The sequence below is a fragment of the Scatophagus argus genome, chromosome 20 (assembly GCF_020382885.2).
Source record: "Scatophagus argus isolate fScaArg1 chromosome 20, fScaArg1.pri, whole genome shotgun sequence".
Classification (NCBI taxonomy): Eukaryota; Metazoa; Chordata; class Actinopteri; family Scatophagidae; genus Scatophagus; species Scatophagus argus.
The window spans coordinates 14,730,649-14,758,487 of NC_058512.1; the positions used below are offsets into that span (position 1 = coordinate 14,730,649).

The following is a 27,839-nucleotide window of genomic DNA, read 5'->3' on the forward strand; positions in this document are numbered from 1 at the left end:
CTTTTTCATGTATTAGTTTGCTGGCACTGAAAAGACCTACACAAAGTGTGTTCATGAGCCTCCCTTTGAGGTACGAAGTCCCAGGAGGGACAAGAAAGCCTCAGTATTGAATCAACACCTTCAGTCGATTTGTATTGCTCAACTTTCACAGAGTGCACGGTGTTGCGTTCAGCTACGGGGCCTTACAGCACATAAGAGATGCACGCTGAGGCTTTTTGTCCGTCTCTGCTGTGAGATCACATGCGTGGTTCTCTCTCCTCTCATCAGTAGTGGAGCAAGCCTGTGTTCATTAGCGATTAGGATTCAGACGAGCTCCGTGCGCCTTCTGTCTTACCTGGGCGAGGCGCCTCGTGGGTCGGCGGTGCTGACAGGCAGGTAGCTTACTCAGAGTGGAGGGGAAAGCAGGAGAGCGCTGAGGTACATGCTAATGTGGCGACTGCGCTGATCAAAAGAGATGTACCACGGCCTCCCTCTGATGGGCTCACTGATACCCCCCCTCCCGAGAGCTACAGTACGCACAGGCAGGAGTAGGGCACTGATCAGAGGGAGAAATTGAGAGGTGTGAGAGAAAGAAAGGAGGACGAGTAGAGAGAGATGGGAGGTGGGAGACATACTTAGATGACAGTGAAGGAGTGAATCAGTGAAGGATAGAGAGAGATCCAAGGAAGACAGTTTTGTTCAAGGAAAATCACAAAATGCCCAACATTCACAAGTTTCCAGTCTGTTTTCCTTCATGACATGGTTATCTGACAGAGAAGGCAAACATTTCGTTCGAGCTGGTCCGTCGTTTCTCTTTCTGTAAATACACAGAGCTGATTTTTCCTTTTTCCTCGTGTTGCTCTGCAGTTGGCCTACATCTTTCTGCATGACTGAACTGACAAGTTGCACTCCTTTCTAGGAATGCTGATGCTGATGATGCAGTCTGCTGTATGTGCATATGGTGTTAGATTTTCTATATGCAGAGTCTGGTCATCTGTATGAGGTCAGTTGACTCTGTATGGCACGTGAAAATTGGTCATTATTTGTTTTTATTCAGGCACAGATAAAACCAAATCAAAATCAGTTAAAAAAAAAAGAGAATAATAGAAAAGTTCTATTGACTTCTGAAATTTACTGCAGTTTAATCATTATCTTTTGTTGTACAACTTTTGGTGTGCCTCTAGAACTTGTGTTTTCTCCACATTTTCATTTTCTCAACAATATATGCTCTTTTATCTTTTATTTTAAGTTATTGTGTGAATGTTATTTTTTCTTGATAAATGATGCAAATGATTTGATGATTTTATTTGACGATTGAAATTGTTGATAATTAGTTGTTTGTCAACCAGTTGAATAATTGCTTTAAGCCTGTACATATCAACATAACGGGCACCATGACAGCATCCTCTTTGCATGTTAATCGGAGATGCTGACGGCCTGAACCTAAACTATCCTGGGCTGCGATGGGACGCATTTTCCCTGTGCCTTTAGGCTATTGTGAATGCAGACATGACCTTGCTCTGGATTGTCCACTTGCCTGTCCCTTGATCCAAATTAACTTTGCCGTTTAGGACCCTACAATTTGAGAGGGTGCGCCATTGTTCAGCTCTAAGCTGATCTGACGGTCTGTCTCTCTTGGTCAGTATTTGTTATATGAGATAAGAGTTTTTACCCTGGAGGCAGATTTTTGGGAGCAGGCTTATGCTTCACTGGCTCATCGCATCTTGCGGCATCTGCAGGTAGATGTGCAGTGATGTCATTGATGACATTTCAGTATGCTACAAGCCCTCAGAAAATGCTTCACCTCTTGACCTGGACCTCGCTGCGGTCTCAAAACACACCTGATTGTTATTGCTGTAGTTATTTGATTTTTATGCACCTGAAGTCTTGCGCTTTCATTCGTGGTCTGCACAGTAAAAGCTCAAATAAGCCTGTTTAGGTTAACCAAGGAGTTTCATATTCAACCTCATAAATGCCTTTCAAAAATACCACGTCTAGTTACTGTTTACATTCGAGGCAAGAAAAAGGTCATAAATCTTAAATTCAGGCTGTGCACACAGCAACATGCAGACCTGTGTAAACATAAGCAGCATCAGCCATTAAGAAAATTCCCTAAAATACTTCTTCAGTGTTGCACAGCTCTGTAGTTCTGATCTTCATTTCAGCAGCTGCTTTCTTTATCTAAATGCACTGTGATGGGCCCCGTGACCCTGAAAGCCTGGGGGTCAAACTGACTGGAGAGAAGAGCCACGTGTTGGTCTGGGTCGTCAGTGTCATTACATCACATTGATTGGCTCAATCGGGTTCACTTAGTGAAATTATGTGTAGCCAGCGACAGATTTCAATCCAATGCACATACACACACAGACACGTGTATTTTCTGTGTGTGTCTGCTGGTCTCAGCTGACCACAGATGTGAATGAATGATTGCTGTTCCTGAGGCTGGCCTCCAGAGGATTGACTGAGCTTATAACCGGCTTAGCCTGTAGTCCTGTGCTTGATTGGCAGCTATAGATTCCTTTTTCAGTAGAGCAGGCTGGGTGACAGGGAAGTGACTTTTTTTTTTTCAGGATCTCATGATATGTCATCCAGCCTTTGTAATGTATGTGCATCTCAGTCATTCATTTGATAGCCTGTTCCACTCAGACAATCCTTAAGTCACAATTTGTCACTTTTGCCTGAAGTGGGAAAGGCTACAGTCGGCATTCATTCCGAGATCAGATGACTCTGCAGTAGTCACAGGTATTTATCAGCTCTGGCCCTGATCATCAGTGATGGAAACCCGACACCTGGAGGGACAAGCTAATTTTCACTGCTTTTCTGGTGCGATGCTATGTTCTGGATGTTCTTGCTGTGTAAATACTTTAATGGTCTCTGGCCGAACAGCACTCAAAACAACATTTAGTCAGTGTTGAGTTTAAAAGAGAGACATAAAGAGAATATAAAGCAGTCAAATAAATAAATAATAAAATAAAGTAAAAAAGACAAACCTTTCTACTGGCAAGGGGAAAGAAATCATTTGGCCTTTGTATAGCAGGATTACCTGCTTAAGAAAACCTTCTTGTACAAACTAATTTTGATCTTTCAGAAAGAAAAGATATCAGCATTGGACCAGCCAGTTATTACCATTAAAAGCCTTTATAGTAAAATATAAATTTATGCCATCAACTCCTATAGCTTAAAAACACAAGACAAGAATTGCATCTGTGTCGATGGAGAGTACACTGATGCAGATTTGAGAAATGCAGTGACCTTTGTGCATGTGCTTCTTGATCCACTGTAATGTGCAATTGCAAGGCAGCCAACCTATTTATTGTCTAATGTCATCCAAAGTGCACCAGACTGCTGGTGCGACTTGTGACCTTCTGTCCCGAGTGGCAATATCATGTCAGATGAAGTTTAGCTTTAACTACAAAGCGCTTTGAGGTTTTGAAAGCCATTTAGCAAATCTGAAGACAAACTGCTGCACTGTCTGAAGCTCATTGCATTTTACATTAATTTATGAATTGTATTTTGCATACATTAGACAGTTTGTTTTATGTGCATCTCAAGACATGCAGCCCTACTTTTGAGATATTACACTTAAGCACACTTTTGCTGTCAGGTTGTAAGAAATCATGAAATGTGACATCTTTGTTCTCTAACATTTTCACTGTCTTTTGCTTTTCCTCTGGATAATGGACAGTGCTTGATAGAGCCATTACCCTGTCACAAAAGAGCTATCACATACTGGAACCATGTTCCCTCCTGTTATGATCATTTTAATGCTATCTAAGGCTCTCGCTTTGTTTCCTGTCACTGAGGGAACGGCTCGCTCGAGTTTTTAATGCTCTGTTTTTGTGTTCAAGGAAAAGCCTCGCTACCAACCAGAATACAGTGCAGCATCCACACTCGCTGCGCTGAGCCTCATCCCCCATGGAAGAGAAATAATTTATAAAATGAAAACTACATTTGTTGTGTAAATGACCACATGCTGTAGGATATTTAATCCTGCCTGCAGTCGATCCCAGTCATGTGACTTGACCTAGTTTTGTCCGCCTCCCTCTGCCTTTCTCTCTTCTGTTTCTTTCATTCTTGTTCTCACTCTCTTTTTCTCCCTCATTCTCTAAGCATTGCTCTGTTCTTCCCCTTTTCCTCTTTCACTCCTGTTTCTCCCTCTCTTTTCTCTCTCCACTCTTCCCTCTTTTGTTTGCCCCGATGCTGTCTGATGTCTTTATTTCTGTTTGCTTTTTTATGACTGATCCAAGGATTTGTCTGTCTTTTCTTGATATGTTCATATCTGTCATAACTGTCCTTGATTATGTTGTGAATACTAGCCAGTTTTATAAATGAGTGTGTCTGTCAAATGAAGGCAGTGACACTTACAGAATGACTGCAGGGTTATTACTAAAGTGAGTCATGAGTCGTTTTGTCATCCTTGACATCCTTCCTTGAGATTTTTTTCCCCACAAAACATCATTTCTGCCCAACTGAAACATCAACTGATAAATACTCAGAAAGTCAGGTTTTACTTTTGCACCACACCTTTTATTCTTATTTTCATTAAGGAGCATTGCGAAGAACCTCATAGAGATTTTCCTCTTTGGTTGATTTTGTTTGTGTGCCTTACAGTGGCCCTGACCTGTTTTTAATTATTTTTATGCAGTAAAAGATGGATACTGTTGATTTTTTTTTTTTTTTTTTTTGACATGAGGGTCAGAAATTCACAAAGTGTTTCACATTTCTTATTTACACTTCTTATTGCCCCTTTTACTTACATTGTTTGGTCTCATCAGAAACAGTAGGTCAGACAGACCTAGTGCATCCCATTCTCATCCTATTCTCTAACTGTGTTATCCAGAGACCCCAGTTGCATAGTCATAACTGCCAAAAGTGTTCTAATCTGAAAAGGGTATTTTAGGGTACTTTCTCACCCCTGTGCACTTAGGTTTCACAACTGACTTTGATATACCGTGCAGTAAGATTAGAAAAGCCATGGGGGTGTAAAATATGTAAAATTCTTTTCAAAATATCGCCTTTGGATTCGAGAAGAGGGATGATGGTAAAGTACATGGTAAAATAGTTAGTTAAATAGCTAGATAGCAGCTGCGCCCTGCTTGGCACAGACTAGAGTGTAACGATTTGGTCGCCTCTTGGAATGCATGGCATGTATCCATTCCTGAAGAGCACAACAGATCACTGAGCTTTTGGAGCAATACTGTAACCCAAAACAAGCCTCAGCCTCAACTGCTTCACTCTCCCTGTTAGCGGTGTACACTCATAAAATCTTGGTGGTTTTTACACGTTTTATATTTGTATCCGTACAAGCTATTTTCTTTGCCATCATAACAAGTGGTTTATAGGCTATTACAGGCTATTATCTTTCTGCAAATACAAATTATTAATGTAGACTGAGTGTTCAAGCTTCCCATGTCAAGGCTTTGTGGAAAAGAACCCTTTGATTTTGTTCACTGTGCAGTTGCTATTTCAGAACAAATTACAGAGAAAATGTCACTTCTTTTTTTCCTCTCCTCTTAATCCAGAATAATGAACTGTGCCACCAGTTCTGAAGCACAGAACACACAACCTGAATAGCATGGTGCTGTATGCAAGGTATTACATTCAGATCCCATGGACGATTACATTAGAGAAGTATTTTTGCACCTTGAACAGGATTCAGAGGGCAAAAAAATTATTATACAAGAGTGATAATTCTTGGTAAGACTCATTAAATTTAATGAAAGTCTTTTCTCATGAACTTTTTGCAGGAGCAATTTTTTAATGCTGTCTTTAAAGGCTCAGGAAAGCCCGGCCCCTTGCCATATTTCATAATTTTTACTTAACATGCAAAAAGAGCTAAAGAGCAAGTTGAGATCCTTTGCCAGAGCTCTTCTGGACCTTCTCAAGGCTTTGTCAGCTTTTCTAAAACTAACTCAGAATATTAGGTTTGGGAAAAATCACTGTCATCAACTAGCTTATTTTTTGAAACAACATGTTTACAGTCTAAAGTGGATTTCTTCTCACTCTGGCTAAATAAAGACAATGTGTGGTTCAAAAATGTTTACACTGAAGACAAAATGTGGCTTGCCTGCCTTCAATCTCACACAAATAGTGTAAGTGATGTCTTGCCTTGCTGAATTTCCTTCGGGAATGACTTGCTTGGACCTTAAATGCCAGGTCAAAATTGTGTTTATTTTCAAGAGTCAAGAGTAAGAATGAAAAACGGCTCATTCTGAAGATACAGTGGTCCTTAGCAGTGTCATGAATACGGCGGCTGAAACGTTGATACTTGGGGGCTCATTCAGTGAGAGAACCTTGTTTTCTCCATTTATTATTTTGGCTTAAACTCTCTATTGCAAAACTCGACTTTGCTCTGTAAGCACCGTTTTCCTGTCCAAGTCTTTCCCAGTCCAGACAGTCTCAATGTGATATAGCGATACTAGATCGTAGGTGTGCACTTAACAACCAATTTACTGTGGATTTGAAATCCTGGGCAGGATTATTTCAATATTTTTCCCTGCTGGAGTTCGCTTCCTAATGGAGCTTTACCGTCAACAGTCTGGAGTCAACACTACTTGTTTTAAAATCTGCCATTCATATTTAATGCTTCCAACTAGAGACATTTTAGCCAAAGAGTGCACTTAATCCCTGATTTTAAAACTGTCCTTCAAGTGGTGTGTCTTGTGTAATTCTTACTTGACTGTATTATGAATTTCACTGTTTTTATTGTCTGATTTTGAGCGCACACCCATGCAGGGCAGCTGTGGGTCCAGATGTTTTTGTCTCAGGTTTTAAATTATGCACCACTTCATATGAATATGTTTTACCTAACAGGCTAAACCTCACTGTTTCATATGATAAGTTTCTTTTAATATATTTTTTTAAATGCATATAATTCCGCAAAGATCATAAAGAAATGTTTCTTGAAAGTTCAGGAAAGTTACTTTTCATTTGTAGAACACTTTTTCATAATTGATGCTGAACAGCCGTCTCCATGTTCCACTATAAATTGATTGCTTCACAATTTTCTTAAAATTGAACATTTTGAAGGTATGGGTTAAGAAAAAAAAAAGCTCTGCATTTCTTCCATAAAAGGAAAAACCTAAAAAACAGTTGTGTAGTTGAGTGGATCAGGATTTGGGTGCATGCTGGCTTGAATGAGACAGTGGATGCAGAAGGCCTTATGCTGTTAATGTTAAAACTTAACTTAAGCATTCATCGACCTTGATTGGTAAATCTGGGTCAGAGTTTTAGAACAAATTGTTCCGAAGAGAAAAACAGCGGACGTGGGTGGCAGTACAAGTCCTTCCTTCTGTTGTGTCCTTGGGTGTTTGTGCATGTTTACATCCTCAGCGCGTGGATTCAAGATGTTCTAGGCTGAGGTGGCAGGAGGAGGTTAATGTGAGTCTTTGTGCTCCTGTAGAGATGGGAGTGTGGGCGTGTGGTGTCAATTTAGCAGCCTAACAGGAAGCGTGCTCTGGGACCTTCCACCAGAACTCAGGCAGGCAGTGAATGGGGCACAGGTCGCTGCACTGTACCACACCCCGCTTTGTGCCTCGGAGGGACCTCTGGACTGCTTTTGATACACTAGATTTTCCCCCACAGAATATTCATCTCCATACTGTATTCCAGGGTTTATTTTAACATCAGTTGCTGGAGGTGATTCTCTTTGATCAGTGCAAAATGTCAGCTACAATCAAGGAAAATGGAGGCCATGAACCAAAGCCAGAACTGTGTCCAATTGCATACATTAATGAAGGCTAAAATAGCAGTTTTGATGCTAGATTGAAGCAGTGCAATCTGGGGTGAATCCTACAAAATGCTGTACGAACTTCCACCCGTGATCCATTAGAGGACGCACATAAAACAAAGCTTTATCTCCAACTTTCTTCTGGTGATGTTTCACAGATGAGAAAGAGCCCGTGTGTACTGCGCCAAGGACTGCTGGTGTGGACAGATCCGTCATGTGAGCGGCTACTGTAAAGATCAGCAGAGGGATAGTAGATGTTTAAATGCTTCCTTGTGTCCTTTCCAAAGTGAAAGGAGTCTCTTAACTCCGTGGCTTTAGAATTTGATTAGAGTCATTTGCCCAAGGAGCTGCTCTGGCTGCTGGGCTGCAGTGAGGCCCTTTTTCCTGTATTTGCCCTGAAGAAACATTCTGACGTGCACAAGCAGTCTTTGAACCGGCCCCTTCTTTTCTTCCCCTCTAACCTCATTTACCACACTCTTTTAGTTTCTCCCATTATAAATTATCAGGAGCTCCTGCTTTGGTGTCATCTAAGCTTAACCCTGGAGCTGTGTAATGTTTTATACAGTGCTTAAAGAGAAGGGAGTGTGTGTGTTTCAATCAGTGATGAGTTAAATGTAGAGAAGTAATTTCCCAGCTTGGGATTAATAAAGTAACTTAAAAAAAGAAAAAAAATACTGCAAGGGAATTATGGACCTGAGAAACTGAGCCAGAGCCATTGCTTTTCAGAATAATCCAAGAGCACTTTTAATAATTCTGCTTTACAGTTATAAATGCAGATGTACTGAGTGCCCATAAGTAATTGAGTTTGGTTTTGGCGTAAAAGTGTGTCGGTGGGGGGGGGCAATCAAACCAAGATTACACGTTTCTACACCAACCAATCCAGTGACTTGTTGAGGTGGTGGGGTTGGTTACTCACACCAGAAGTTACAATAGAATTGGAAGGAAGCCTGTGGGCGGAGCTTTGTTAGTGGCGGATTTTGCCACAACCACAACCACACTTTCAGCTAGTTGTCTTCAGACGTGTTGTTTTCATAATGTGACAGAATTATGTCTGGCTCTGCGAGAGTAGTCAGTATTTCACTGCAGTGTTGCTCTGTTTGTCTCTTTTGCTGCTTCGAACAAACAAAAAAAAAAAATCTGTTTTTTCTTTTTGGTTTTAGTCAATAATTAATTTAAAAATAAATTAACGGAATCACACTGTTATTTTAAGCCCGTTGAGGTATTAATCATCATTAATCATCCATTCAGTGTTCCTCAGAGGTCTAAAAAGAGCTCCGAGAACTGCCCAAAGTAAAAGCCTGTGGTTGTAGATAGACATATGCTGCTCGATAATAAAAGTCATAAAGTTACGGTTTTTCAAAGGTCATCTTTGTCAGTTCTACCTTTTCTACAGATGCCTTGCAGCTTCAAATGCCACACCAGGGCAACTGCCACTTTCATTATTCTGAGACTGTGTGAAAGTGCAGACTCAATTTCAGACAAAGTAGGAAGGCATGTTTTTTTTTTTTTTTAAAGTGCCGTTACAGAAAGGTGCTCTTGTTCATTTCAAAAGCGCCTCAGTTTAGGTCTCGCAAAACACAGTGGCTTAATAAGTCATTCAATAAAGCTGTCCAGTTAACTTTTTATTGCCAGTCCAGACCTCAACAGCAGTTGGTTTTGTGACTCATGACTCAAGAAACAAATGCAAGTTGCCGAATTTAGTCACTTCTGTTTTCCAGTTTAGCGAGGACTACTCATTGCATCAACCTCATCATTTTGTGTGAGGAAGTTTTGCCGCAAGTGATTTGGTTTGTTGTGGCTGAATCTGAGAATTATGTCTTCCATTCAAGGTCTTCATGGGTATCTGTTTCTAGAGATTTTGTCTAACCTTCCATTAGGACCAAAAGAAGCCCTCAGGTGGCTAATGTTGCCTTAATTTGTCCAAGGCAGAGTAAATTATGGCTCCAAAGAATCTGTAGCCTCAGTGAAGAAGAGCAGATTAGCATTCAGTTTCCCTACACACAAGCCACTTGAAGCTTGGCTCAAGGGGCATCCTGTAGTGTGTTTGACACAATATACTAAATAAAATATGCAACATACTGCAGGGGCCTACAAATCCATTCAAAGGTAAAGACCTTGTTCATCTGAGGGATCACCTTATGTCCTTGGATTCAGTTCACCTGCTCCCGATGACCTGTCATGTATGCTGTTTGGCCACTCAGGGACCCTCAAGGTCTTAGTAAAGAGATCTAACTTCGAGTGGAATTTCAACCCAAAAGGCAGTGTTTCTGAAACTGAAAGATGTGTAATCAATCCAGATAGGCAGAGAAATGCATAGAAATGACAACAAAGGGATTAACACGCATGTAAAATAAGTCAAAACCTATTTTTTATCAAGTATATTAGGACGATCAGCATCTAAGTATTGCCTCCAGTAATCTTTATGAGGTTTGCTTTGTTGTCATGAAAGATCCACTCAGGCTTTGTTCTGGTTGTGATAAATAAAAGCTTAGGGGCAAATTTAAATGTTTTTTTTTCTGCAAAATGGATATCATCTTGGGGGAGGGAAGTCAGTTTGCTGATAGAGCAGATATGCTCATGAGCAGGTTGGATGTTTTCCATGCTGATGATTGGGATCAGAGAGGGATGCAGCACTCGGATTGATTATCAGCTGATGGGTCCTGAAGTGTGTTTTAGTTCCTCACAGCAAGCTCACTGAAATGAAGGAAAAATTGTTTCTACACATAAGCTTTGTCAGAATGGTAACTGTGAATGTAATAAGACAGTACTGCATGAGATTAGCTCTCTTTAGGGGAAAGCAAACATCAGAGGATAATTAAGTGTTGTTCTTAATTTCATTTCATTTATAGCAAAACAGTAAGAAGCACAAACACGGATTGTGTTACAAAGACTTGCAAAAATAACATTGTGGTGAGTTGGCCTGCAGCTAACAGTTACTTTAGTTATACACTAATCTCTCAGTGATTTTTGCAATGAATCATTTTGTCTTTAAAATGTTCAGGTTTCTGAGGGTTATGAAATTCCTGGAAAAGTTGCGAGATCAGAATTGTGTCCAGGCCTGGAAATGGTCTGGACAGAAAATTTTGGAAAAGCTTTGAATAGACATTGTTTTAGCTGTTGTTAAAAAAATACATAAAAATCCCAAAACGTGTCTAATGATATGCAAAATACTTTTGTCGTATTCCAAAAATCCAGTGTTGCACTACATGACCGTTGAAATGTTACCAGTATTATGTGATACTCATTGGTCTATGCGGTGGGTAAAGCCAACAAACACTAGCGGTTTTGTTTATTCACAAAAATAATTTTGGATAATACATGGCTCACAAGAAAGGGAAATCCTTCCGTATTGGACGTAGGCTCTGTACCTTGGAACAACAAATGGAAGACATTGTTGCTTGATAAATGGTTTTAATTGTTCATTATTTATTTAAATTGCTGATAGATGTTCTCAAATTTTAATGGACTAATAGCATCAACACATGCTGGACACAGACATAATACTGCTACAGTCTCTGAATATAAAAATTATTACACGTTCTCAGCTGTAATATTACAGTTCACAGATCATTTAAATCGCAGTCTTCTGTCCTATGAAATATCATGAGTAAATAGAAAATCCAGCAAAGCTGATATGTCAAGGCAAGCACTTGATAAAAAGAAGTCTTCAAGGCTATTGTGGAGGACAGGCGGGAGGATAGAAGGCTGTGTAGGACATCTTCACATAGGTTTTCTTTCACTCACGTGGAGCTTTGAGGCATGCTGTAGAGCGCTGCTGAAGGTGAATGGCATTCATAGTGGTAACTGTGGCGATTGATGGCTCGTCCTCCTGCACGCTTGACCAGGACCTTATCCCCTGGAGTCCCACGTGGGAAAGACTTTTTTTTTTATTGCACCTGGGAGATGCATTAAGAGCCCAATGAACTGTGACCTTGGTCTTGATCACCCCGGCAACGCAGGACATGAACAATAGCTATGCTTTAAGAGAGCTCAGCTGCAATCCGTCAGACTCTCATAAATGCTTGAATGTATTTCATTCAAAAGACTTGAGTTTGTGGAATCTTGTAAAATCTGGAAGCACTCTGACTGATGTATCTGTGATAAATGAGAATTATCTGTGAATGAAAATGCTTCAGCTGTGCCCTTATCAGTGAGCTTTGTTGCAATGGCAAATTTACACACCTTTGTTTCATTAGAACCTTGTCATTAAGCCTTTTTTTATTAGCCTTATATCAATAAAAAAGCCTGCTTTCATTAGTGGACCATCTCAAAGGCTTGCCTTCATTAGCACAAGGCTGTAAATTCTGGATGCGATTTCATTAGCAGCCTATCTTTAATGAGGAAACCCCAAGCGTGTTTACTTCGCTCTGATGCTCCATGTTGGGCAGTAAGTATAAAGCTGATTTGCTGTCAGTGGGGGGAACGTTTGAGCATGTCCCACGAAGATTGGATCATACAGTTATTAAAGCCAATGAGATTCTTGAAGCTTATAAGTCAAGAGCAAGATCAAACATTTCTGTAATAAAGATCCTGCTAAAGTATATGGGACGAGGCATATTGATGCAGTGTGATGGAGATGATTTAATGACAAGACATGCACCAACCTTACCGCTCATGACAGCAGATCCTGAACCTGCATTTACACGTCGAGGCTTATGCAGTACTTTCATCATATACTTCAAGGCCTGGAAAGTAAAGCCCTTCACTGAAAATGATTTATGATGCCAGCAGGAAAGGGACATGTACATGCCTCTCAAATGCATAGTTTTTCACAATTCCCGCAAACTGACTGTTTGAGGAGCCATCTTTGCTTAATTCAATTTTTCTGACAATGACCAAAGTTTTGTGTAATTTATAGATCTGTGTACTTACACTGAAAATATCAAAAGGGTAGTGTTTCTTTTCTGAGATGATGAGATCATGTTCAGGGTCAAACTAATTTGTTCCATTTTCTAGCTCTGTCTTCAAGCTTTAGGTGAAATTCCACATGTTTGAACACCATACTTTAACAGTACTCTGTCCCGTGGGAACCTTGCCCTGGTAGATGGCTTGCAGTGTTGGACTCATTTTGTGGGGGAGCTCCTGTCTGCTTAGTTTACTCTTGATTTTGGAAAAGCCCAACTTGACTGGGAGCCTGGCCTCATATGTTAATGACTTAATGTTCAGTGACATTGCTTAGAGCTCTATACCATGTGTCATTGTTTGCCCTTCAACCCCTTTGTACAGACAGGAGTGTACTGAATTATAGCGGATGGAGTGTGACTTTTTTGAATCAAAATTTTTCAATTCTTGCATGTTTTTTTGTTTTCTCCTCTCACCAAGAGTGCATGCACCTCATCCATGAGTACTGAAAAAAGTCCTTCTATATTGACATACACAAGTAGGAGGAGTACATTGGTAGAAAACTGTACAAGTCTTTAGTTGCTGATGAGTTTTTACGTAAAGGTTTAGTGTACTTTTATTAGCTCATCTTGTCTCAAAAGCTAGGAAAAATAAGCAGTGTGGACTGTTTGATTAGTCTCTCTTTATGTTGTATAAACTTCTGTTGTGACAGATTTTTATTTTTAAACAGTTTTTTTTGCATAATTTGAAATGTGTGCACTGCATTCTGGATCATTTTAGATTATTTGCACGCACGGCATAATATCAAACAGTGTCATCATTGCCATCTTCATCGTTGAATTCTTTTTTGGGGTGATGGCAGACAAATATTTCCAGATTTTCTATTATTTTTATCCAGATTTTTTTTATTATTACAGCGATGCTAAGTTGCAAAAACATGTTTGATTGTATTTTGGGGTGAACAAATCCCCAATCTAATAAAACTTACTCAGAACTGAATCAGACACAGTCTTGACTCAAGTCCAGTCTTCTTTTAAGCTGTTATAATGTAGTCACCAACAAATATTATCAGTTCTTTTTTACTAATGCGCTTCCAACATGCCTTAACTCTCAATGATATCCATGAAGTTGTGTTTTAGAGTCACTGTTCTCTTTCTTTTCAGTTGACATCTTCCACCTTCTGATAACAACAATAGAATTGTTGTGCTCAGCAAACAACAAGATGAAGCATTTTTACGCCTGGTTAAATGAGACAGTGAAAATGCACTCCTCCTCTGTTTTACTGAATTCGTGATCTTCAGGATGATCTTTGTCTGTCTGTTTTTGCTCTTGCTGGTCCAGACTTGCTTTGCCTTGTCAGTCCCTGCTTCATCTGTAATACTAATCAAAGCTTTGAAGAATGCATTGGACATGAATGCCCCCCTGCCACATCCACATGCACATGTAGTTGCACATGCACATGGAACACAATCATGTACACCCTTATAAGCAGAAAGTATCAGCATCCCAGACAGCTTATCATGGGGAACTAATTTAATATCCCTTTGCCTGTTTTAAATGTCATTCTGTGAGCTCATCCGGAGTGACATGTTTTTCATGGTGGCAATAAAGGGGCTTTATTTGGTTCAGAACACAGTGACGGGGGGGGTCCTTGGGCTCCTGCGCTTGAGGTTTGCTGGAAATCTAAAGGTCTTCATGAGGAATGAATAAAGTTTGGATTAGTATTGATCTGCGGACGCCAATGAGATCTGCATGAGCTAGCCAGTCAGAAAAGACCAATTGTATCCTCCCTTGAGTGAGAGAAGTAAAGTTCACAGAAGTTTCCGTGTTTGCTACTGGTTACATTGTCAAGCATGGAGTTAGCTTCCACTTGTGTGCGACTTTAAGTCTTTAGTATTCAAGAACTACTCAGGATTTTGAAAAGGTTATTGTTCGAGTTAGACTAATTTTTTGGAATTTTGCGTGTATTTGCAAGTTATTGTTTGATCTATGGTGGATTTGGTTCGAGCTTCCTCTTGTATTTAATTAATTTTTACATTATCTTCTATTTTTCAATATTAGACTGCTGAAATTCCAAAAAGCAAAAAAATCTACTGTAGATTTTACTGCTTACTTACTTCTTACTGCTTGCTGCACATTGTCAATGATCGTTGGATTCTGGTTCTGGTGGGGTATAGCCTACTCAGTTGCTTCATTGTGCCAGATAATGACTTCCCTATTGAAAATGACCTCCTTGACCCAGAGACAGACAGTAAAACGGCCTCATCCCGCCCCTCGAGGCACCTCGTCCTAATCTGGCATTTTGCCGACACAGAGCTGCTCCGTGCCCTTCTCCAGGCCAGCCTCACCCGGTATTGTGCAGGCTCTGTCCACTTTGTGAAGCCCTTGTCCTGGGTATCACCACATTGCTGACATGAGCACTTAGCTGGTGTGGTACCACCGGTGAGGAGGTGAGGGTGAGGGCCAGTCAGCCACAGTGCTGTAAATGTGAGAGGTTGGCTGGGTCTGATGGCAGCACAGTGCTGATGGGAATATATATATATATATATTTTTTTTTTTAAACTCATTCACTCCTCACCCCGTGACCATCAAACAAGGCCCTTAGAGGCAAATTTTCAACTTTGGCATTCGCCTGTATTGTATGCTCTGAAGCGTCTTCTTTCTGTTCTGTTTCTTTATTTTTTCTTTCTGTCTCTTATATTTTGTCATCTCTTTAATTACAGGGTTCCTGAAGCCCCAGTGCTCCTTGGCTCCTCCCATGCAGCGAGGTCGCTCAAGCGAGGCTTGTACCTGTTTCAGTGGCATGTGTCCTCTCCATCAGCGTCGTCTGTCCTCAGGTAACACTGGTTACATATACAGACCTGTTGCTATTTGCATATTTGTCAGTTCTAGGGTAAAATGTAGGGGAAAGCATTTGTCCTCAGTGAACTGTCAGGTAAGGAATGCATTCGGTGTTACTGTGTATTCCTGTCGAAGTTGCAGGAGTTTCGAATGGATAATCAGGCGCAGCTTGGCAAACAGCGTATTTGTTTTAGAGCTTTAGAGGAGCCTCTTATTGTTAAAGTACAGCTTGTGACCTGATGCACCTTTTGAGACTAATCATCAAAGTAATGTCTCCCCCTCATTGAATTTAATCTGTTTTTAAGACATCAAAGGGAGATCAATATGATATTCCTCAGGGACCATGATGTGGTTTTATTTTTAGTTTCATTGGATTCAACTGAGATAACAAAATTAACAATATTAACTTTAAAGAAAACCCTTTTCTAAATGCATAGACAGGCTTTTGTTTTGTATGTTGGAAAGTATTGCTTGTTTCTACTGCACACACACGCACACACACATGCTCACACCACGGCTTCGGGTCAGGAGGGGCCCTTTTGGAAGCAGCATAATGCTGTGTTTGCATGTGGAGCCCCAGTGATGGACAAGTTAACAGAAATGTTCTGAGATCCTCCACCTTCCCCCACCCCCCCATCGGCAAGCAGGGTCTGACATCAGGGGATATTCTGAACTGACTTGTTTGTGTGTATTTGGCCAATGAATAGGGGACAGAGCAGTGCAGAACATGTGGTTGTGCTGATACATTTATCACTCCATCCCCAGGGCTTGCTCCCTCTGCAGTGTCAGTGCTGTGACCAGCTGAGCTGCCTGTCATGTGAGGAGAGCATGACTCGTTTGGCAAGACAGTCACATAAACATATAAACATCTCAACGAGAGGAACAGTTTGTTATGAGAGATTTTAAGCTACTTTTAAATTTTTTTTACCTTTGAACTTGAACCTCACAGTACATGGAAGAAGAGAAAGTAGGCTTATTCAGTGTTAGTTTGGAACAGATGTTCACAAGAAAAGCTTTATTTCAAAAGCACATTTTCTGTTATGCCATTTCAGGACAAATCAGGGGATATTCTTACTGACCAAATGAAAATACTTTTGAGTTCATGCTGTATTGTATTGTAAACTCTATTTCACAGTGAAAATTACAAGATCTGTTCATTCTGTGAAATGATTGAAATTTGAATTGGACAAACAAAGAAAGAATCTATGCATGTTTGTTTCTTTCTTGGCCGCAGCTGCCTTGAGGTCTTTCTGTAATTGAAGTCATTCCATTATATCTGCAAATTGGTCATTTACATAAATAGATATAATCAAATTCACTCATGTGATCTCACTGATCAAATCCGTTACTTTTCATTTCCTTGCATTCCTTGTATTTTCTTAGCGTCTTATCATAGAGAAAGTTTTATCCCTAGGAAACAGATGCACGGTTCACTTTACTGACCTTTAAAGATTTCATTCTTTAAAAAGGAATTGAGATGGGAACAGATAGTATACTGGTAAATCATATTTGATATCCTTACAGCGTGAACAGATTTGGTTAAAGTTTCCTGGTTGTTACACACTCTAACAGGAAAGTGAAAGTTCAAAACAGGACCCTGATCCTTAGCCTGCAGCGAGGACATAATTCTCATTTATTCTAGCGCTCTGACATCTCTCGAGAAACAACAACATGTATGTCTGTCTGGCATTTATAAAGAAACATTGCTTGTTTAGTGTATTTTGTGTCCTCTTAAAAGCAAAAATGTAAGTCCAGATTTCATATTATTATCTTTGAAATAATAAGGATTTTTTTTCTCAGTGGAAGCAAGATGAGAACCCACTACCCTGTCTTTCATAGGCAAATACTTGTTCATGGACAAGTTTCAGCATGAGCGGTGAGATACACAGTTTCTTCACCAACCTCACCCCCATCTGTGTATTTTACAGAGCTAACTTGATTGATTGCAACATTTTTTTACTGCCACAGCACAGCCTCCAGTAAGGGTGGATGTGTTTCCTGAACAATTAGGAGCATCTGGATTAGAAGTGTAGTCTTGCTGAAGTATGTCAAAGGTTTTCCTTCTTTGTGTTGTGGCTATTTTAAGACCTGTAGCACACTGGGATTAGGTTATTTTGTCTACCTCAGATTCAGGGGCAAATGGAGAGAAGAGGAGGAGTGAAAGGTAAATTTTAATAACTTGCCATTTCACTCCAGGAGATGTTAAATCCATCCAGCGGAGTGTTAAATGCTCCCTGAGCAGCCAAGTGCGGAGTGAACTTCTAGAAAAAGTGAAGTAACTGTTAAGTCATAGCGGCAGAGGTTGGGCAGCCGCTCTGGAGTCTAAAGTTTATAGACCCTGTAATAATCATGGGTCTAATTATGGAACGTGTTACTATAAATCCACCAGTGTCCCCAGATCGTGTGACTGTCCTCCAATCTTGACGTTCCAGCTGCCCGACTATGGCCACAATGACAAGCTGCTGTGGGAGGTGCGAGGCGTGTAGCGGTGACCAAGCAGGAGGTTTCTGGGAAGGTTAGCGAGCCTCGCCCGGGGAGCTGTATTCAGCAGCAATCTGCTGAACTCCAGGCCGCACACTGATGTGGCCGGGCTCTGGTTTCAGCGGTTTTACATTGTTTGGGCTTCTCAAAAACAAACTCTTACTGGAAAGGGACTGTGAGAACGTAGTGTTTTCTGCAGGATCATTTCAAAAAAGCAGTCATTAGTGTTTCTTTTATGAGAAAAAGAAGTCATGATGGGAAAAAAGTTTTTTTTTTTCTTTTTTGGAATTGTGGTGTATGAGGTGAGAGAGAGGGAACGCATAAAAGAGAGACGGCATTGAAAACAGGGCTTTTTGAAAAGGCCCTCACAATGCAGGCCTTGTGCTGTGATTTGGTCTGTCCTCACCGAGCTGAGCAGAGGAATGGAAAAGATTATCCACAGGAATGTCTGGGGTGCCCTCAAACGGAGCGGGCCGCGTGACTGGCCAATGGGAGCGAGGCCTGCAGAGCGGCGGGCTAATTTTTTCCTGATGAACTCAGCCGCCTGCTCCACAATGCAGTCTGATTGCCAGGGCTGAACCCACATATGGTCTGTGTTTGGAGGCTCCAAATGACAGGACCAATTCTTCCTGCAGAGAAAAGGGGGCGGGGGTGTTGGACGTAGACGATTTTTCCTTTTTTTTTTTTTTATTTCACTAGTGTTGGATGTGGCTGAGTGGTGTTGTGCCGGAAATGCACCAACATGATGACTGCCCTGTGCTTAATTTCTCAGTACCTGCTTGGATTAACCCATGAGGCGGACTGTTATTGTTTTCTGCAAGTACCCAGTAATTATGGCCAAAGCCAAGCCACATTAACGTTCTCAGCAGTCCCCCTTCTTTACAGTTCCTACGAATTATCTCACTGCCTCACAAACCCTGCCAATTAATTTGGAACCAATTTACCATTCAGAATACTTGGAAAGAGGATCCATTGCTTCTCCACCTAGAGTGGAGTGACACAGCTCCGTGCAAGGAATGTGTGTGTGTGTGCGCTCATTGTTTTTCTGTGCGGTGCCTTTTAGCATCAGCGCGGCAGTAAAAAGCCATGTGGTGGGCCTCTGTAGAGAGGCAGCATGTGTTTGTAGACCTTGTGGTCACACAGCAGGGTTTGAGACTTGAGGTTGGTTTGGGGAGACGAAGGAGGCTAAAGAGAGAGGTTAGGGGGTGGTTGGCTTAGAGTTAAAGTGGCTCCCGGCTCCTCATATTTCCCATCGCGGGGTCCTGCAGAGGTGAGGAGGGTCACAGAGAGGGAGCTCGTTAGCCTCAGTATACTTCATGCTCCCCACGCTCTAATTGGCTGGCTGGAGTCAGTGCTCTTCTTGGCTGCTTCCTGTTAGGTCAGTAGCCAGAGGGGCCGGAGGACGCCAAGCTGCAGATTATGGGTCCCATTCATTCGGAACACACACTACAGTTTATTTTTAATACATAAACAAGACAACTATCCAGAAACATCTTAAGCATTAACCAGCAAATCTCTGCATTTTTTTGATAGGGTGTTTAGTTGAGACCGGAGGACTGGAGTTTGTCATAACTGGGATAAGAACTGCCAAACTGTTCAGTTAATTGGCTGTTTTAATTTATATTAAACTGATCTGATACTTTGAGATATATTGGCTGTGGTTCCAAAGATATACAAACTCTGCATACTGCTTTTTAAGATGATTTAGAAGTCCCTGAAATTTGAAGAAGGCTTACTGTAAAAAATTATTTACAACAAATGTCTAAAGCCTTCTTCAAATTTTCATTTTCATTTTTCATTTTCACAGTAACACAGGTTGGGAAGTGGAAATGAAGTATAGAAATTGACTTTATCAGAAGATTTTAATGCCTGTCCTGGCCCCTTGTGCTTAACATGAGAACAAATCCACCCTGATTTGTCCCTATTAAATCACACAATAGGGAGGCTCCCTGTTGAGAAATCTGACATCTAATTCAAAACAACTTTGTTGCTGCGTATTTACAAAACTTCAGGCTTGGTGTTAGATGGCAGATGCTTTAAATAAAAACAAAAAAGAAGAAAATTAATGCTTTTGTCTAATTTAAAAATAAGATAAACTCTCACAGGTCTTGATATAACATTTTAATTTAACGCAAACTAAAAGGTCACAGCAGTTTAATGTACCGTACATGTTGAAGTAATATATTTTGCATAATGTTGACTTAGTGAACTATTGAACAAAACCCAAGTATAATACAAGGTCAAAAACTAAGCCTGTGTTAATCTTAACTTTGGAGTAGCACAACACACTGTAAACATAACATCTGAAATTCTCATGCACCGTTACGTTGATATAGTGAATGCGTTGCCAGCCAGTTGCTTATTTATACATCCAGCAGACCTGCAACAACATTAGCATTCATTTGTAGGTGTATCTCTAACTAGCCATGTGATAAACTGAGGTCCCTTTAGCTCTATATTTGGTTGGGACCTACCCATGAGGGAGATATCTGGCTCTTCAGCTGCTGTCATATTCAGAAGGAAGAAGTTAAGTTAGACTGTTTTCCAATAGGGGCTGGAAGGGCTTAACAAAGCTTTTGTGCTGAAAACTTAGAAACGAGGTTCATGAAAAGCAGTGAGACTGATCTATGGGTGTAAAGTTACGGGGTGTAAAACCAGAACAATGAACTGAAAGATAAAGCTAAAGCTAAAACTAAGGTGTGATTATTGTGAACATATCAGAATACCTTTGATAGACTTAAGTGTCAGTGAGTATTAATTTCTTGATTTGTCTAACAGTAGAAGTTCTGTATCTGTATCTTTACAATTATCTTCTTTTTGTGTCTGCTTGTACTGTTTGTACCGCTTTCTGAGTACTGTTATGCCAGCCCTTTTATCTTATCACAGATTAACTGAATACCCATAATGCCTGTCCATCATGTCTGCCAATGGGATTCCCCAAAGTGACATGGCTCCTGGTGGCCAACTGCCATGCCAGCATCAGCTGGGATGCATCTGCAGAGATGGAAGTCTCCATGCTGGCACAGAGGGACAGCAGCCATCCACAGCGGGTCACTAGAAATCAGAGCGACTAAGCCTTTGATAACTCGCTGAGCCTATAATCCCCCAGCAGCAGCATCAGAGTGAAATGCTATCTCATTGTTACAGCTCAAACTCAGCAGAGAGCAGGGTGAGAAGGCAGCCAGGGACACAGGGGACAGACAGGAAGTGGTCGAATCCCTGCTGTCATGTAGTCATTGTCGTCTCCACATGGTAATTCATTGTGGTAGAGTTGAGGGTTGAGAGTTGAACTTGAATTTTTAACCAAGCTCAAATCCTCAAAGGCTATCATTATGAGTTTAAACTTGAATCGTGATAGTGCAAAGGAAACAACATTTAATTTTAAATTATCAGGAGTACAGCATAATTTAATGCCTAATGAATTTTTGAGCTGAATACAAATTTATCCATTGTTCCTTAGCCTTTTAAAATCAGAGAGAGCCCTTTGTATTATTTCAAGTCGTTTTTGTTTTAAATTCATGTTTTGTCGCATGCTTAGTTATATTTAGCTTGCAGATAATGTATTCTCTCAGAGGCAGTTTACGCAGATGAGGTGAAATTTCCCTTTGCCACAGATTCCAGCTCTCCTCGGAGTTGATCCTGACCCATCGAGTGAGATTTACAGTACAGTTTTTAAGGCTTCGCAACTGGAAAGGGGAAAAAACAGGGAAAAAATGAATTTTTTATTAACATCAATTAAACATGAATAAGCAAGTTCTCATTCTTCAGGCCCCTTGTTGCCTAACACAGAACAGTATGTTAATCACAGTGAAACACACTGGGTATGCTAAAATATATGGGGAAATTAGTGAATTGCATGAATAAAAATGAATATGTACATCTTAACCCAGATATCTCAGTCCTGATTTTATCTCTTCAACGGCCAGATGATGGACACATCAGAGACTGTTGTGGTGCTCTGGCTTTCATGATTGCTTAAGCCCCATCCTGAGTGCCATGTTTATGTCAGTGAAGCTGACTAAGTGTTGAGGGGCACTGGCCTCCTCCGACCGCAGATAAACATCAGGGGATTGGGATTTCAATGAATTGCATGTGTGTCACATTTGCAAAAGAACAGTTTGACTGGATCATGACACACTGCAGTCCACTGTACAAACAAACAGTGGGAAAATGTGTTCTTTGTGTGTGGGGAAAAGTACACAGCCGGCGGGGATAAATCATGACAATGAAATGGATAAAAAACAATTTAATCTCAATAAAACAAAAAAAAACTGCAATATGTGTTGTGATGGATGAATATGACAGAAGAACAAGAATTCACAGTAACTGACTGAGAAATGCATCAGTTATGATGTGTCTTTTGTTTTTCCTCTTTTCACTAAAATGATGGAGAATCCAAAAAATTTGTGCTGAACATCTGGATTAGCTAACAGCACCAGGGCCAGATATTTGGACAAGGGCAGACCAAAGGAAGAGGCCAATTTCTGTGGTTTATTTATCAGGTTTTATTCTCTCTTAGAACCGTGTGTTTTCTCGTTGTTATGCTTTGCTTACAACATCCGACGCTGCTTTGGTAACTATGAAGAACAACATCACAGGAATGCAGGAACATTTTGTTTGGCCGTAGTAACTTTTAATCTCACTTTTGCAGTTTGGACATGGGGTCACAATGTTTTATTACATGCCATTAGGCTTTTTTCTCCTTTTGTTATGTTATCACCCTCTGTAATGAGATATCTAAAATGTTATAGTGTAGTCTCTACGTGTCCATGCCAGCCCACTTCGTGTTTGTTCACTGGCCTGTGCGTTAAGTAGCCTTTGAGGGAGCTCAGGTGTCCTTTTAGAGTGGACTGGGAGCCTGATGCTGTTAGCGTTGGTTCTGGCTGTTCCTCTTCTCACTATGGTCAGTTGCCTCTTCAGTGGGAATTTGAAGGGCAATGGCATCATCAGTCTGTGCCCCACCCCCCCCCCCCCCCCCCCCCCCCCCCCCCACCCCCGGACACCCACCGCCTCTCGTGACTCTAGTGGAGGAGAAATGGGGGTGAGTGAGAGAGAGAGTGAAGAAATGTTTAGGGATGGAGAGGCAGGGATGAGGAGGCTGTCTGTATTTTGATGCTAAAGTGATTTGACACGCTTGGCATTATATCCAGCCTGGTGATGGGGGGGGGGGGGGCGGTAGCGTATCTGAATGTGACCAAAGCCGATCTCATGAAGTGGAAGGTCAGAAATGTAGCACCTGCCTCCCCAGCTCGCATAGGCTCCACCCTTGTGCTCCTGCAAAGGGCAAACTAAGAATTAAGGGGTACAGGGTAGAGGATGAAGGCTCAAAGAGGTCTGCAGAAGATGTGTGTGCATGGTATGGTAGGGGGAGGCAGGACAGCAAAGCCCTGACCTCACAATGTCACATGTCTGTGCTGTGCAGCAACAGGCCCACCCGAGTGTGCTAATGCAGGCCAGTACATGCTGGGATGTGAGAGGTGGAAGTGGGGGAGAAGTGTTTGCAACTCCCACATGTCTTATCCTCAGGGAGTTGCTCCTTGAGGTGCATGAAGAAAGACAGGGGGAGTGATGGTAATGTGGGGGCTAATGGAAATATCTTGTCAGGACTCGGTGTTGGTTTGAGGACCTGTCGGTCCTGGAGGAGGAAACTGTGGTCGCTGTGGCTGCACTAAAGCTTTAGTCCCTGTTTTACCAAACAAACAGGACAATGATTGAGAAGCAAGAAGTCTTGAAGTCTACATGTGGTCCAAAGTGGTGATTTTATGTAGGAGAAAAATCAGGTTGATGACAGTGTTTTGGTCATCATTTCTAGCAGTAGCAGGAGTAATTGCTGAACTCATTCTGTGATATTAGTGTGACACTACAACAAAAATCAAATCATTTTAGCTGAATTATCCAAACTATTATATTTAGGGGTGAAGCTTAATGTGAACACACCCTAAACGTCAGTAATAATCCCTGATTGCATGACAAAACTGTATGCACAACACAGGCACAGTTATGGCACATACTGTTAACTGTTATTGACTTTTATGAGGGATAGTTTGGGTAATAATTTTAGTTATTAATTTTTTCTTGCCAATAACACCTGGGATTTTTTTTTTTAAAGCCTGACCATCTGTCTGCTCAACAATAACAGTGAGGACGATATGATTTCAGAAATTATGGCAAAATCTGTCAAAAATAAGACATTGTAAGAAACTGGACTCATCCTTTATCCCAGTCATACTCTCGGGTGCAGTGAGACCTGGGGTATTGACAGGGGAACTGTTGCAGAAAGCTGACCTTTAGTGTCTGCCCATGCAGACGGCACAGTCAATGGGGCTGTGTGATAGAGTAGAGCCTGTGTGAAAGAGCGCTCCAAACGCCACAGGGGCAACATGTCCACAAGTCCATTACAGTCACTGTCATTGAGCTAATTGACTAACATGGTTGTGCCGCTGTGGTGCCATGACTTTGAAATGAGGATGGGGAAAGAGATAGAACTATGCAGAGAGGGCAGTGGAGGCAGCAGTGATTGAAGAGGGGTGTGTGTGGGTGTGTGTGTGGGGGGGGGGGTCAAAGTCGAAACCCCCGTAGCTCAACACTGACGTAGCTCTGGTTGTTATTTATCAGACTGTTTTGGTTGTGTGGTTCAGTTAGCCAGACCTTTATGAATCATGCTGATAAGATTTCCTGCTTCACAACCCTTTGAGGTGAGGACCAGCTGTGACCATCATGTGAAATAAACTAAAAACAGCATAAAAAGCTAAATAGATATATTGCTAAATTGCTTTTCTCATTGAATCATTGTAAGTTTTTACCGCTGGTCAAACAAAGACAAAACCAGCTATTTGTAGACATCACCCTGAGCTTAGCCCTGTAGCTTATATTTTGATATTTTATGTATGCCAGGCATGTGTCTTACTCACTCCACACTCTCACCTGCTTTGCCCCCCCCCCCCCGCCAATCCCACGCAAGGCCAGGAAAGAGTTAATCATTGACGTGACAGTTTTGCACTAAATATTATGAAACCACGTAGAGACCCTGGAACATTTAGTCCTTAACTGTTAATGCTTGTCAAGTAAAGATCACCTCTCCCACAGAGACAACGGCATCAGGATGAGAGCTTAATGCTAGAAAGAAAAGCTTCTGTTGCTTTTTGCAGGAGCAATCTGTCTACGCTGATGTGTGTGTGGACATGTGTTCCTGAAGTTGTGGGGACAAAAATATGTTTACACTGTTGCATTGTGACGGACCCACCTTACTAATGAAAGTCCCCACAACGTACATCATGAAATATTAGGGTGAAGACTTGCTTTAAGGTTATCTTAAGGTAACGGTTAAGATTAGCCAAGTAATGTTTATTGTTATGGTTAGGTGGTGGTTAAGCCTCCAGGAAGTGATGGGAAGTCTATGTAATGTCCCCAAAAGTGATGGAAACATGACTGTGTGTGTGTGTGTGTGTGAGAGAGAGAGAGAGCGTAGGTGGTTTAGTGTTCATGCTCAAAAATACACGTGTGCGTGCATCTTTTTATGTATCATTTTTATGTACCGTATTCAAGAGGCTGCGTGCTCTACATCTTTGTTGTGTCAGCTGTACTTTATAGCTTTTAGATTCAACATGTACCACCTAGGTGAATGATTAGTAAGAGCTGAGCCTCTGCATTGTTAAACCCCCATGATGCGTTTGGGGGTGATTTGTTTTCCACCCTTTTACGTAAAGAGTTAGTCAGGGTGTGATTTTATAGAACATCTATGTCAAAGGCAAAACGGGCAACAGCAGCTGCCTGTAACCCAAGCTGATTATGAACATGTTTTTGTGTTTATTTAACACACTCCCGCCATCTGCTCCATGTATTGTGATACACACAGGCAAGGCACGTGTGCATGAGCCTGATGATTACACAACAGCCGGGCTAGTTATGTGGTGGCAGCGTCTCACCCGACACCAATGCATCGCCAATTCCATTATTCAGTCTTTGCTCAGTGGCCGGGAGCGCAAATTGTAACACGACAAACAGACAGACAGTATCAAGTGCCAAATACACATGTATAAACACAGTCATGAATGTTGTTGATGTGTGTACAGGTGCACACCCGGCACTTAGACGGACATGATTAACACGCTAACTGCAGAGGACAGTGTCTGTTGGCATCATTAATACAACAAGAGAGTGCTGTGTTTGTCTGCACTCTTGCCAGCTGCCTGCCAAAGGTCACACAGGTTAAAAGAACATTTAGAGCTTATGGAAAAACAAACAAGTCCATTATCACTGATTGTACCTTGGTGTTGTGTGATAATTAAACATTTGTTGATTTCTTGCTCAGCCTATTAGCATAATCATCATTTGTGAACCTGACACATTTAGGGATGTGGGAGTGCAAAAATTAATACCCAAGTGGGGTAACGCTGTAGGTTACATAATGATCGTAACACTATTCTCCAAACAATTTGCTGAAAAATAGTAATAACACAGCTTTACAGTTCTTCTTTATCTGTTTGCAGGAGTTATCACTGAACATATTGATACAGTATGATCTGAAGAGGAGCGATGAGTGGTTGACTTTGGCCTGCTTTAATGGCTGGGAAGATGTCTGATCTTTTATCTCTCTGAATGTTAGCTAATGTCTAACCATGGCACTGGCGAGAACTGTTTGTATGTCAGCATAATTCAAAACAGAGATATAGATTTTCACAAAACATTGCACAACCTGTACGTGCACAGAACAAAAGATATCTTCTGTCTCTTGCATCTCTATAAATGCACATCTCAGCATTAACACAGTAGCCTAATTTTCAGCCGCAAGATACTGTATACTGGGCCTCATCTTCGTGTGTCCCATACCTTTTATATTTAAAATTAATATACTGTGAATGCTTAAGTAGATTTAGAACAAAATGCTTTGAAAAAATACACGTTTTATCTACAAAACAAACTAAATGCAATAGAGCTCATGCCTGTTGTCTATAGATCCATTCAAAGCTCCAGTTTCCTTAAAATGGTTCCCCTAAAAGTTCATTTTGTGCCTGCATGAGTTCAGCGACCCCCGAAAGACAGATTAAAAAAGAAATTGGAAAATCAACCTTGATTGATTTACACGGGAGAGATCAAATTGAGTACTTTAATTTTGTCTCCAAGTGGTTGTGGGGGGGACCACATCAAGGCGGTACCGGAGTAATGTTATCATACTCAGCATTGCCTCTGGCTTATTCTCAGATCTGATATTCAGCATTTTTCAGTTACTTGGAATCCGTTTAAAAAAAGGAAAAAAAAAAAGAATTGATTTAAAAAGGTGTTACTTTGGCTCTGATGCAGCTGCCTCTCTGTCTGTCGTCACCACTCTGTGGTCTGTCTCAGTGTCCCGTCCACAACACTGTCTGGTGATTGATTACATGTCACAAGTAATAGCCTATCAATACTGTGCCACAGGCGGGCAATGCTGAATGTATTTTTCAGGCTTGACCTTACTGCTGGATAGCTTAATCTATAATAATACATCATAGTGGCTAACATTACACAAATAAATGTAGTGGAGTAAAAAGTTTGTCTCCAAAATGTAGTGGAGTGGAAGTACGGAATAGCAGAAAACTGTAATACTATACTATGTACTGTATGTGCAGTACTTGAGTAAAGTGTGCAGACAGTCTGTCACTGGTTAATCCAAATTTTGACACCCACGTTCACAACAAAAGTATGTGTGTACCACGCATCCGTTATGGATCATGAAAAACAACATAGTGCTTGTTTTGAAGTCACAAAGATATGCACTGTATGTAAGTGAAATCTCTTGTTGTCATTAAAGGCAAGTAAAGTTAAAGTTTTTGGACATGAAAAAAACATGAAAAAAAAAAAATAATAAACCCTTGAAATGAGTGATTGACATGCAAAATGTTTCACAGGATGAATTGATCTGTTCTGTGATATGCTGAAAGCAAAAAAAAAAATAAATACACAAATTAAAAAAGTGTGTTTAATATCATTC

At 41.0% G+C, this 27,839-nt stretch overlaps 1 protein-coding gene across 5 annotated transcripts in view; it reads left to right on the plus strand.

Moving 5' to 3' along the window:
* The window catches only part of rxraa (retinoid X receptor, alpha a), a 182,489-nt gene that overhangs the window by 96,094 nt on the left and 58,556 nt on the right, over positions 1–27,839 (plus strand). For all 5 annotated transcript variants that reach the window (XM_046375620.1, XM_046375621.1, XM_046375622.1 and 2 more), the window contains one exon: positions 15,274–15,387. In XM_046375620.1, coding sequence (XP_046231576.1) covers positions 15,274–15,387 — 114 coding nt within the window. The remainder of the gene's footprint in view (positions 1–15,273; positions 15,388–27,839) is intronic.